Raw genomic sequence first — 13,288 nt, 5'->3', positions numbered from 1 at the left:
GCACTTTCTGCCCACACTTTTGCATGGGCATTTCTGGAAGTCCTGCTCAATGTCAGGTTTAGATATCTGGACCTCAATTTTTGATATCCTGCAAAGAAAGCCAGAAAAAAACCATCCTGTCTACTTCATTCCTTTAGCCTTCATGAGCTATTTGCACTAACAGACTGGTGAAGTGGTGTCTCATTGCTCAAAAACTGATCTCTCAGCTCAAGGATACCATCGATGCTTTCTTCAGTCAGCTCCTTGAAATTAGTTATCTGTAATGATAATTTTTGCAGTAAGAGGAGGGGGTAAAACTGGACTCAAATATGAAATATGAAAAAAATTTGATTGCAGCTAGGGACTGGAGGGATTGAGCTTCATTCAAAGAATGATAAAAATCAGCTGATGAATTAGACTTCATTCTAGCAGCTCTTAGCTGTAGTTAAGGTATACAATTTCAGAGAATTTCTTTGTTTTTCTAAGCAGCAGATAGTGCAGATGCACATCTTGCTTCACTTGCACATGAAACAAGAATCCACTTTAGTCTGATGTTTTATGACAGTCTGAACTGCATCCCCAGCATGGCTTTTCACTGGGGACCTTTCGAGTAGGACACTGTGTTTTCTTCCCAATCCACTATTTTGGTTTTGATCCAATTTGGTGATTTATGTTCCTGGGCAATGCTGTTTTGTAATAACAGTGTTTAAAAGCCTGATGGGCCACAAGTTTGACTGGTTGACCTAAGGTTCTGTAATTCAGGGCAGTACTTCGTACACACTGCCTCTATTACACTAGCATGTAGAATATTTTACAGCTTCCAAACAAAGGCAGGACAACTGCGCTAAATATAGCTTGAATGCCAAGGTATGAGTCACTACCATTACCTTCATAAGAGCAGTGAAATTGATTGTTGGTCTGCTTTCTTTCCTGTTGTGTCTAAATAACTTTTTGTTTTTAATAGGAAAACATATTTGATCGATCCAGGATGGCCCCAAAGACTCCCATTAAGAATGAACCAGTTGATTTATCATATCAAAAAGGCTGCACCCCAGAAAGAAATCCAATTACACCTGTTAAGCTCGTTGACAGACCTCAGCCTGATCCCTGGACCCCCACTGCTAACCTGAAGATGCTTGTTAGTGCTGCTAGCCCTGATATGAGGGACAGGGAAAAGAAGAAAGAGCTCTTCAGACCCATAGAAAACAGTGAGCAGAGTGACACACCTGATTCATTACAGGTGAGACTTAGAATATGGTTACCTTCTGTTCAGTTGGGAGTCAGATCTTCCTTAAGATGTGCCTCAGTTTTCTTCCAGTTGGTCCTTTGCTCCCTAGGGAAAAACTGCAGAATTATAAAACATTTCCAAGGACAGTTGCCTACACAGCACTGGCTGAGCATAGAATTTTCAAAGATTGAAAACTAACTGTCTTACCAGTAACTGTCCTTAGACTCCCTCAGGAGCCTGAATATTACTGAGAAGGACAGTGAAGAAAGTGTCATTATCCACAACCTAAGTACTTCTGATGCTATTTTCTGAGCAGCATTAGAAAGAAAATTGCCAGATCATTTTTAAACAGGCAGCATTTTCAAAAGCAATTTGACAATGGGAGGGCGTATATTTCAATACACTTTTGAAATCTTACACCTTGTCCGCAACAGCCCCACAGAGTGGTCACTTGAAAACTTTCTTCCCTTTTCCACCCCAGCCCACAAACTAGTAGTCAGTCAGCATGCTCAAACGTTAGGAAGATTTTTACTTGCCAAAACTCAGGCAATGTGGGGGCTGATCCCTGTCCTCGTTTTAGGAAGTCTGTCCGTGAAGAAGATAATGTCAGATTGTAATATATGTCATATAGTTTTCTTCCTTCAGACTTTTTTTTATGTTCCAACCACTGCTTTCCCTCTCCTGGATTATTTCTTGTAGAATATCCTTTCTTGGTGATTTCAATGAGAGGAAGATAGTTCTGGAGTCCTCCTATTGAGAAGCATCATTTGATAGGTACAGATCACTCTGCAAGTGTAGATTTTACAGCATGTACAGTGACAGCAGTCTGGAGAATTCTCCAGTTTAGATAGTCATAAAGGAACAAACAGTTCTCTAAAGATAATTCCTAACATAGCTTCCTGTAAGTAAAAAGTAGTCAGTATTAAAGGTTAGTTCATTACCTCTCTAAGCCTGCTAAGCTATAGCATTTTTGGAGTGGCTAATTATAAAGAGTTCAAATATTTCTAGCTAATAAAACTTACACTTAATAATTTTCTGTACACAGAAGGTTAACTTACAAAAGATGTGGAAGTGTTACAGTAAGAATACTGCTATTTCCATAGCATCTAAACCTCAAAGAATTCAATCAATCAGAGTAACTGTCTGCCACAAGGTCACTTAGTCACAACCAGCAAAGGACAGTTAAGAGCTCATAAGCAAGGCAATTCTGGTTTCATCAGCTGCCACCACTCTCAGCTTTTCTTTGCCAGTGGGCGAGATAATTTTTTTCCCCCCTTTTTTCTGGGCCCAGAAGCAAAACTCTTAAGTTACCAGTGCAGAAAAATCTTCCACTATTCTCATGTTGTAATAAATATAACTTTTCATACATTCTTGCCATTACAGTTTTGTTGGGGTTTTTTTTTCTCCTGTAGGGACAAAAAGACCATATTCAGGCCATCCTGCAGAGTTCACCTAAGCTAACAGCTCGACTGAGTTTGAGTCAGAGGCTGGGTGGTGCCTGTTATAGACTCTTAACATCATGCCCCGCCTCAACCCCCAGTTTCTTAGAAGTTATAGAGGCACTGTAAGGGCAGTTAAATGTCTTGAAAGAGGAACTCTTCGATAGCTTATACATCTTCTGGTTTATCAGATCTAGAGGTGCTTGAGGGAATATTCCTTCTCCTCCCAAAAAAGAAATACTCCTTACAAGTAGGATCTTACCATCTGCTGGTCTTTGGTGTTTGGTCTTGCGGTTATTTCCATATCCATTACCATTTATTTTATTACCTTGCAGATAAGAGTTTTTCTGTAGATGACTTGTATAATAAATCAAAACCAGCTTGCAAGCAGAAGTGTGTCACTCAAGCGCTCTGTGCTTGCAAAGAGACCATGGTTTTTTGCCTTATTAGAAAGTCCGAGCTTAAATATTGCTAACCTCTGAAATATTCCTACTTTGGCTATGTCTTGCTTCTAAAGCTCTGCACTAAAGGATTAACATTTGTTTTTTAACAGTGTGATATGGTAGATGACAGTACGGTTGATGAATTTGAAAAGCAGAGGCCCAGCAGAAAACAGAAAAGCTTAGGACTCTTGTGCCAAAAGTTTCTAGCTCGCTATCCAAGTTATCCGTTATCGACAGAAAAAACTACTATTTCTCTGGACGAAGTGGCTTCAATTCTTGGTATGTATACCTGCGAAAACGGGGTAACTGGTCACCTGGTGTAACCAACAGGAAAGCCTTCAAAAGATCATCTTTCTTACAGAGTGCATGCCTTTCCTTGGGTCTGGAGCTTTTCTGATCATACTAATCAAGAGTTGGAAATGCCTAATATTCCTAAGTGTCTTTACTGCTTGGTAACACTACTTTTTGGAAATACGCTTTCTGACAGTACTTCTTACTACCAAATCTGTCCTCCAGCTCTTTACCAATTGTGTTGCTTTCTTAAATTTTCAATTTAATGAACGCTGAAGGAGTTGCAAGTTACAAACCCTCTGATGGAAGACTTATAAACAACAAATTTTGTCAAAATGGAACTTTTAGGGGAACAATTGCAAACTAGTAGGTGTAAAAAATCAGTTTGGGCTACTGCCTGACTTCACTAATGTGCCTGATGTTTTATCTTCCAAGATCTCATGGTTCATCAAGGTTATCTTAGCTTTAAATATTGTCTTGTGAGGCAAGGTTACCAGGAGACCTGCAGGAACAAAATGAGAAAATGTCTTGTGTTGAGGTGGTGAGAAGGTGTCAAGCAGCCTGTTTGCTTGGTCTCCAGTTAGGTTTGGCCTTGGTTAGAAGATTAATGAAATATCAGAGAATATTTTGACCAACAGCAAAAAGATACATGTTTGTGGAAAGTTTGCCTCTTAGCTAGAAAGGGTTTTATAAAATTGGACTTAAACTAAATAAATGTTGTGTCTACATTTAGAATTCAGGTATTTAACAGAAAAGAGGAAGGAAAAATGAAGTGTGTCTTTTTAGGAAGAAAGAGAACAGAGGAGTGATGTCCTCTGTGACTGCTAAGGCAGATTCATTTGCCTTGGTAATAGGAAGTGGAAAGAGGAGAGAATTCAGATAAATAGTTAAATAAATTACTTTTTAAGCCAATTGTTCTTTTAGATTTTGCAGTTACTCCTTTCTGTGTTTGCATGAGATGATCATGCTCCAACCTTGTACAGCTAAAAACTAGTACAGCTAAAAGTAGTCCTTTATTCTGTGCTGGGAGTGGCATTACCTTGCTTTCCTAAATACTAGAAACTGTTTTAAAACTTACTGTTGGGGATTTTACCTCCCAGAAGGGAGTGTGTTTGTTCTTATCCCTTTGGTTTTCACTTCCTTGCTTGCCTATATCCTTGCTTCAGGGACTACAAAATTATTCACTGCTAATATTTCTGCTCTCTGTGTAATAAATTATGGTTGTAACACAGCTTTTGCTACAAATGTATAGTACTTTGTTCACTATGGAAAGACCACAAAGGGGGCTGTGGCACTGGTGTCTGACAGACACCAGGATATGTGTAGCACTCTTGTTTTACCAGAGTATGTTTCACTGCAAGATCTCCACACACTTGGAAATATTAATGAACTGTTTATCCTAATAACCCATTTGAGACTGGTAAGTATTATCCATATTCTCCAGATGGGTAAACAGATGCAGCAAGGCCTTGCCTTCCACAGGGAAGTCTCAAAACCTTTCCTAGAGTGCTTGTTCTGCTCACTGATGTTAACTGTTAAGGGATTTCTGGTGCAGATGATGCCACCAGTGTACAGTGCACTGTTATGTGTAAGAGCCATGCTTCAAACAGTGCTGGACACAAGTACTTGGGACAGTGAGCAGAGCCACCAGCTGGTTCGTATTTAGTCCCCAACCTTGCTCATGTCAGTCAGGCTGAACCCAAGTTAGACATACTTCATAGATTTCCCATTGGTGCAGACCCGGCCAGCACCAAAGACTTCTCTGCTGCATTTGGGAACAGTGGGTCTCATTCTCCACTGCTTTGCACCTGGTGAAGCCTTTGATGCTCCTTTGCTTCATACATGTAAGTGTGCTGTTGGGAATGTAAGTGAAGGGCCGCACTCCCACTGGTTCACATAGGAATGGGCTTTTTTATCTACCCTGTGTCAGTGCCAGTCTCAGGCCCTTTCCTGCCCTTTGTTACACACAGGCTTGTGTACAGGTATGTGTCTGAGCTCTGAAGCTCTCTGACAAGAAGAGCCAAAGTGTTCTGAAAACGTCAGGGCAGTCTGGATATGTCTGAGTGAGTGGAGCTGCAATCAGTTCTTCTGAACTGCAGTGGCAGACTGCATTCAGTCTTCTGAACACAGTGTAGATGATTTAAGATGAAGCCGTGGCTGGGCCAGCAGTTAAGAAAATTGAAAAAAGCCTCATACCATGGGACTGGCCATACATAAGTCAGGTTTTAATTGTGTGAATATGAATGGATCTAATGTAATGTGTCCAGGTGAACAGTGAAAAATGTGTTGTAAACAGCCTGTTCTCTGTTCCACCTTTGAAGTGCACATTGAAACTAGATGACATCTCTGTATTTTTTATTCTCCCCGACCCCAAAACAGGAGTTGAGCGGAGACGAATTTATGATATAGTGAATGTCCTGGAGTCATTGCACTTGGTTAGCCGTGTGGCCAAGAACCAGTATTGTTGGCATGGCCGGCATAACCTCAGTCAAACTCTGCAAACACTTCAGGAAGCAGGAGAGCTGCAGTATGGAGAGCTAATGACCGTCTTCCAGCACAAGGAGCAGGATATGGAGTACAAATTTGGAGAGTGGAAAAGGGAAATAATTACAGATTCTCAAGACAGAGCATTACTGGACTTTTCGGAACCAGATTGCCCTTCTGGTAAGATAACTAATGTGTGTGATGTGATACACAGACACAAGTCTCTTTCTCCGGTTTACTATGTGACTTTTTCCCTTGCTTTGCTTTTAAATTAAACAATAAGAAATTATTCTTTGCAAAAAGTTGCTGAATTCATCATGGAGGTAATAAATTATTTCTTCTATCCTGTCTCTAGCATAGGTTTCAGGACGGATTTATGCCTCCGTCCTACAGAATGGCAGGAACTTCTGCCAGACACTCCAGTTCTTCATTCCCCACCTGTAACTGACAGTACATGCTTTATCCTGACAAAAGGTGCCATCTTCCAGTTGTCCACTGTTTGCATGCTACCCATGTAATACGTAGTGTTTCAAGGAACAAAGTCCATTGGAGTTACAAAATTATTGTGGCACAAAACTGTGTAACATAACATAGAATCAGCTTTGGAATCTGGTTTTCTAAAAGCAATTTCTGAGAGCTTTCATTTTTATTGCCTTTTGAAGAGAGTCTTCTGTCTGCATTACTCAGTTATTTGCTGCCTTTCAAAAGATTTCCACTTCCCGACAAGAAAACTTTACCCCTTTTGTGCGTGAGAAACCTGCTTGCTACTTTTCTGGCTGTGATGGATGACATATGCTAAGAGGCTTGGGTATTATTTGTAACACAGCATCTGCAAACAGCAGAAAGGACAAGTCGTTGCGGATTATGAGCCAAAAGTTTGTCATGCTGTTCCTTGTCTCCAAGACCAAGATAGTCACTCTGGACATCGCAGCAAAGATACTGATAGAAGAGACCCAGGATACAGTGGACCACAGCAAATATAAAAGTAAGCTGGCTGTTGAGAGGCGAATCAATCAGTGAGTAAAGGAAACAGGGGCAAGTTTGGACTGACACCAGTAGGTAAAGGCAAGAGCAGGTCAGGAATCGTTTGCTGAAATACGGTTTGGGGGGTTTTTTTCAATTGCAAATGCCAGTTTGTGAAAACAGAGCTTAGAGTGGAGAATAGTCAATTTGACAATTATCTCCAAGTTTTACCTTCAGAATGAAGAAAAATTCTTTTTGTTTGAATTTTTTTTCATATTTTAACCCTGTTTCCTCTACCATTCTAAGTGATGTTTCAGAACTTACTGAAATATTTTGTTTAATTTAATGGAATTTATTTTGTTCTCTGCAGAAATGTGTTCTTTCTCCTTTTTACTGCAGACGTCTTTCACAGCTGGGTGGCACAGTTTGCTTTTCAGTTAAAGACTTAATTATTTTAAGTCTTTAAAATACTTCTAAAATAAAGTATTTGCAATTCAGTCTTAAAATTCTACCCCAAATACCGAAAGGGATGTGAGGAGTTTAGTTGGACAACTTGTGATTATGATATTCATTTCAAACATGTTATTTATTGGAGTCACAGAGATCTTCTAAGCGTGTTAAATTTATAAGATTATAACTATGTGTCCTCTTGTGATGAGCTGTGCACTCATGTGCCTCTTGCCCCCAACTGCTTGTCTTTACCCCATGTAGATGTAGCTGCTTTTTCTGGGCAAGCTGATGATGTAATCACTCCCTAACCCATTTCCACCAAAACGAGGTATGTTAGCTTAAACCTGAGCAGCTAAGATGGATGAACGGCTAAGATATGAAGGAGTGACCAGCAGGTGGAGGCTGGTATGGCATGGCAGGTGTCATAGAAAGTGGCTTAGATCCATTCCAATTTGATTTTACCCACCTCATCTATGAAAGCTGTGGTGATATTTTGGCATGAAATTACCATGTAAGTGTATACTGTATGCATTGTAAACGTGACTGTCTTGACTATTTCTGCTCTTTCTTGTTAGCAAAAGTACGAAGACTGTATGATATTGCCAATGTTCTCACCAGCCTAGGCCTGATCAAGAAAGTTCATGTCACAGAGGAACGAGGACGCAAACCAGCCTTCAAGTGGATTGGGCCTGTGGAATTCCCTGGAAAGACTGGTAACTTGTGTAACTCGCTTCTCCTTTATTTTTGTTTTGACAATCACTTTGCAAGTGGTAATAGGTTGTTTTCCGTGAGTAAAGAATGGCTCAACACTCATTGTTCATCCTGTTGGTAAGCCCAACATTTGTCCTTGTTAGACTTCACACTCAAGGGCTGGAACTGTGGCGGGGTGGGGGTGTTGAAGGATACTGATGTCTGGGTCCACAGATTTTATGGGTTGCAAAATCTCAGTAATTCTGTCACAACTAGACAGTGAGTTATTTTCTTTGTAAGGAGACTTGCCAAGGTAGAGCAAGGCGTGGACATGTCCCCTCAAAGAAAAGACTTGTCTGCAAAGAAAGAAGTAGTGGACCAGAGCATCTATGTAAGCTGCTGATTCTTGGCTGGAAGCCAGAGCAAAGAAAAGCTTTTTGCTCATGTAATTGGGCCAGATGAGTGCCAGGACCAAGTAAAAGTGAAGGATGGTGTCAATGTCATCTTAGTCCCTTTCTCCTCTTGACTACACACACACTGAAGTGTAGCTGCTGCTGCAGCTGCCATGGAATGGAAAGGAGGGAAGCCTTTACCTTGTCTATTAGTGCTTACCAAGCTTAGGGCTGCTTCAGTGTTGTGGGATTTGGGATGGTATAGAGATTACCTCTTTTTTTATGGCCAAGTTCTGCAACATGGCAGAAGCTTGAATGATGAGCTGTGTTCCCTGAAGGACTGTTGTACAAAATTGTGTTCCTACAGATGAGCTGAAAGGGAAAAGCCCGACATCTGATGCTTTGCCAGGGACACAGAGAGGAGCCCGTGCCCCATATAAGATCTGTGCCATGGGAAAGGATGGTGTCAATGTCATCTTAGTCCCTTTCTCCTCTTGACTACACACACACTGAAGTGTAGCTGCTGCTGCAGCTGCCATGGAATGGAAAGGAGGGAAGCCTTTACCTTGTCTATTAGTGCTTACCAAGCTTAGGGCTGCTTCAGTGTTGTGGGATTTGGGATGGTATAGAGATTACCTCTTTTTTTATGGCCAAGTTCTGCAACATGGCAGAAGCTTGAATGATGAGCTGTGTTCCCTGAAGGACTGTTGTACAAAATTGTGTTCCTACAGATGAGCTGAAAGGGAAAAGCCCGACATCTGATGCTTTGCCAGGGACACAGAGAGGAGCCCGTGCCCCATATAAGATCTGTGCCATGGGAAAGCGAAGGTTTACACGTCATGTTTCATTTAACAGCACACAGCCTTGTGAAGGGACCAGAAGGAAGGTCAGTTCTGAGCCAAACAGCATACATCAAGAGAGGCAAGGTAACTACTAATGAAGCGTATTCTTTTCTATCCTGCTGGATCTGCCCAAATACGAGCCCACCGATTTGAGGTACTCGATTTGGTCTATTAGCCTAATTAAATATATTAATTACCCTTGGGAGGTGCCTATATTTCTGCTGTCCGTGTGATGAGGCTTCTCTTTTGGACCATACTGTCAAGGAGGGTCAAGACTGAGGTTAGGCAAGATGAATCTGGACCATATTGCCTTGATTCTGCAGTTTATTTTCTGGTGAATGTTTCTGTTCTCCACTAACTGCAACTATACTACAGCTTCTTTTGTTAAAATTTGGTGTAGATAAAGATTCTTTAGCCACAAAAGCTTGCTTTATTTTATGATTTCTAATATAGTGGAATTTACTGTAACAACCCAATGGGTAGGTGTTAAAAAAGATAAAGCAATTACAGGTTTTTTTCATAGCTTCCTCTTATAGGAAATTATGACATCAAGCACCTCTCAGGTGGAACTGAGATTTCTGAGTGTCTTGCAGGTTCTGGCTCTAGGTAGTGAGTTGATGTTAGAAAAATGTGCCAAGATAGAAAAATTATACCAATTCTTTTATATGGCCAGTATCAAAATATGCTTGGTAAACCTACCTGTTATTAATTGAATGCTCCTTTGTTCTTTCAGCCTGTATTGTGAATTCAGATGAACATTGCTCCAAAATGATAAATCTAGCAGCTGTCTGCAGGCAGAAAATAGAGGAAGATACTAGGTAGGCTGATCTTAGTCCCTGTCCAGTTTCAGCTTCGTGTTTGTCGTGTTTAGTTCAAAGCTAAATTTCCATTGATGAGAATGAAATAGAAAATTGCCAGAGAGTCTCATCATTATTATTTTAATGCTGATAGGTCTCAGTGTGGCTTTCTTTTTTTCATGGTCAATTTATACCCACCTGTACTAGTACCACTGTTGTCCTTTAGATTCAGTAGTTGAACTTCATCTCGTGTGTTTATACAGATCATCCCTGCCTCCCTTGACCTGTTGTCTAGATAGGCTGAGCAAATCATGATTGCATGGAAGTGCTTCTCTGTCACATCACTGGGTCTTCTCTGCATCTTGCCTGATTTGAATTCATTTGTGAATGATTGCCTCTAGTCAGATTCAACCAAAAGCATTATTGTTCTGTCGTTTGAAACCTGCTAAGTCTGTTTCCGTGTAGTTAGAAATAATCAAAAGTAACCCTCTTGGTAAACTGTTTAAAAATAGTGGAGGTGTGGTGTATTTTTCCACATTTATGTCCAACAATGTATCTCTTTGCTTTTAAAGATAAAATAGGGGCTTAATTTTGGATTAAAGGTTTTTCCTCTTTTTATTACTTATCTTTAGGAGTGAAGCTTGTGCAACAGAAACAATATTAAATTCAGCAAGGAACCCACGCACAACCTCAACTCTCTGCCTTCTTCCAGTTCCTGGGGACTCTGATTTTTGTGTTAACCCTTTGCCTCAGGCAATTTTCCCTGTGGTTCAAGCAGATGTGCCAAATGTGTCGCTGCCAAATGGCATCAGCAGCCAAGCTCCACATCCTTCCACACTAGCATCCTCCAAAACAGAAAACGGAAATCCTACCCTGTTCCCCAACCAACCCTTCCTGTGCTTCCCATCTTCATCCCTTTTCATGCTGTGCAGTAGTCTTCAGGAAGATAGCTTGAGGGAGACCCTGCCCACCACAGGAGACGTGGGAAACTGGAGTGCAGAAGCTCAGGCTGCTGTACCTCCAGCTGCCTGCCAGAAACGCAGCTCCCACAAGTGTGCATGGCCCTCAGCACCTGTAGATGAAGAGCCAGCTGCTAAAAAGCAGAGCATGGAACTGAATGATGTGCCCCTCTCACTCATAGTACCCAAGGTAAGAAGTGGATTTTGTTATCACTAAGGCTGCTTCTTAGCAAGGAAAGATTTTTGCCCAAGACTGTTTTCAGAAGTGAAATTTCACTGCACTGCTGTTGTTACAGATAGAAATGCTGCCTGCCATATGGTAATACAATTGTAAGGGGGCCGTGTGAGAAAGTATAGGCATTAACTGAGAGATGTTTTCACACTACCATGGGAAAATGGCCTGTGATTGCCTCACATAGTGAAGTGATGCTCAGCTATTATTTGGAATCAGCATCCTGATCATTGTCTTCAACGAAACGGCCTACCAGAGGGGAAAAATCAATGTGACGATTACTCCTCATCTTCCTCTGTTAACTTGGGCTTTCCCAGACAGCATCAGCATTGCTTTCTTCACTGAGCTACAGTACATGAGATTTGTACCTTCTCCCTGCTCTCCAGCCTGAGTCCCTGTCTCTTACGCCCAGTGTTGCGCACAACAGGTCAGTGAGAGAGAAGGTGATGAGGGAAGTGAAAACTGTGAGTTAGATGTACTTGATAACTCCTGAAAATGGGGGTCAAGCTTGAGGTCATATCAGTGTTTGAAACAAGTGGTTTTCCTTATCAGTAAAGAGAAATTAATCAATAATATTAATATTAGATAGAGAAATGAATCCCTAAGCTCAGATCTTTCTTATCTAGTGTCTCCAAGTCCTGAAAGTGAGCTACAGCACAGGGCTTAGGCAGCACTTAGATTGCTCTTCAAACCCTCAAACAAAAGTTTTAACTTGGTGACTGGCTAATGGGTTTTGTGCTGCCCCTTTGCACAGGTGCACATTTTACTCTGTAGCTGAGGAAGGTGGATGAGAAGCATTGTACGGCGTTATTTCAGTCTGGAATCTTCATGTCCTCTTTTGTTTTTGCTTAGAAGCCTTTTGAGTCCCCCACGGCAGAATCTGCCCCAGGAAGTGACTGTACGTCTGCTGTATACCTAGAGGCTTTTCACCATCACAGTCCAGAGCCTGCAGACCAGGAGTGTTTCGATTCTCAAGAGCAAGAAAAATGGTCTCATAATAACGACTCTGAAGAACCCTTTCCAGGAAATGAGCCCATCTCTAACGAAAATGCCAATCAGCCTCTCCTACCACAATATCTTTACGTTCAGCCTAATGCTGGTAAGGACAGCCCTGAGATCTAGAGGCCCTCAAACTTCTCCATCTGTTCAAAGAGCTGTAGGGAGTTGTACAGATAGATGAATAAGTCTATATTTGGCACAAAAACTGTCAGCAGTTCTCTGTAGTAATTTAATAGCTCTGAATTCTCTTGACTCCAGATGATCTCCTGCTTCTCTGAAAATACAGTAATTTTTCTGAGGTACCCAAACATTAATAGAGATGATTACTGCAGGTTTTATGTACCTGAACTAAGTGCAGCAAAAAAGGCACCTATCCAGAATATTGCACCAACATTCACCTCAGTGAGTGAATTTGGTCATCTGTGAACTTTGTACTGTCTTGTCGTATGCGTTATCGGGATAACCCCACAAAAGCGAGGCACTGAGAGTGTAGCCAGGCCCGTGTAGGACACAGTAGGGGTCGTTAGAAAGTAGCTGAAAATATTGCAAGAGCATTTTGTGTCCACCATTTTTCCTGCCTGGGTTTGTGTGGAATGGAAGACTGCTTTGTATAAATGGGATACATGTGGCAGATTTCCATGACTACTGCTTTAGTATTTGATTCACTTATGGCACAGAATGGGGTCCTTGGGATTTTACTTACAGGATGGAGATGCTCAGTTTGAAAATGTTGATACTGATGTTTTGGAAGGTCAGACAAACTGGGAAACAGAGCAGCTTCTGTTCCAAAACATTATTTCAGCTGTTCTCAGGAAAATGAGCATCTTTGAGGTGTATCTTTGTGGGTGTTTTCCATTTGTTTGGGCTTTTTTCTCACTAAAAGCAGTGTATATGTTTTCATATAGCAGAGGATATGATTCCTGTTAGTAAAAAGAGTTTGTTTAGCCAAGATGTTGCTTGTAACTGAAATGAGAAGCAGAAAACAGCAAGGTATGTCGTTGGTACTTAATACGAACCGAGTGAATGCCTGCAGATACAGTGAACAGGCAGTAGGGGGGGAGATGGAGGCAGGTTGGGAAAGGGGGGCTGGCCGTAGGCGC

The 13,288-nt window shown here is 41.3% G+C and overlaps 1 protein-coding gene across 1 annotated transcript in view; it reads left to right on the top strand.

Annotated features, from left to right (window-relative positions):
* The first annotated feature begins 949 nt into the window (after window positions 1-949).
* Window positions 950-13,288, top strand: part of E2F7 (E2F transcription factor 7) — a 14,621-nt gene continuing 2,282 nt past the window's right edge. Inside the window, exons 1-9 of the mRNA XM_010134900.1 lie at window positions 950-1,219; window positions 3,200-3,368; window positions 5,760-6,044; window positions 6,691-6,849; window positions 7,853-7,990; window positions 9,091-9,285; window positions 9,935-10,019; window positions 10,631-11,147; window positions 12,042-12,288. Coding sequence (XP_010133202.1) covers window positions 968-1,219; window positions 3,200-3,368; window positions 5,760-6,044; window positions 6,691-6,849; window positions 7,853-7,990; window positions 9,091-9,285; window positions 9,935-10,019; window positions 10,631-11,147; window positions 12,042-12,288 — 2,047 coding nt within the window. The 5' untranslated portion in view covers window positions 950-967. The remainder of the gene's footprint in view (window positions 1,220-3,199; window positions 3,369-5,759; window positions 6,045-6,690; window positions 6,850-7,852; window positions 7,991-9,090; window positions 9,286-9,934; window positions 10,020-10,630; window positions 11,148-12,041; window positions 12,289-13,288) is intronic.

Source organism: Buceros rhinoceros, unplaced genomic scaffold (assembly GCF_000710305.1).
Source record: "Buceros rhinoceros silvestris isolate BGI_N320 unplaced genomic scaffold, ASM71030v1 scaffold2274, whole genome shotgun sequence".
Taxonomy (NCBI): Eukaryota; Metazoa; Chordata; class Aves; order Bucerotiformes; family Bucerotidae; genus Buceros; species Buceros rhinoceros.
This window is presented reverse-complemented; position numbering and strand designations above follow the sequence as displayed.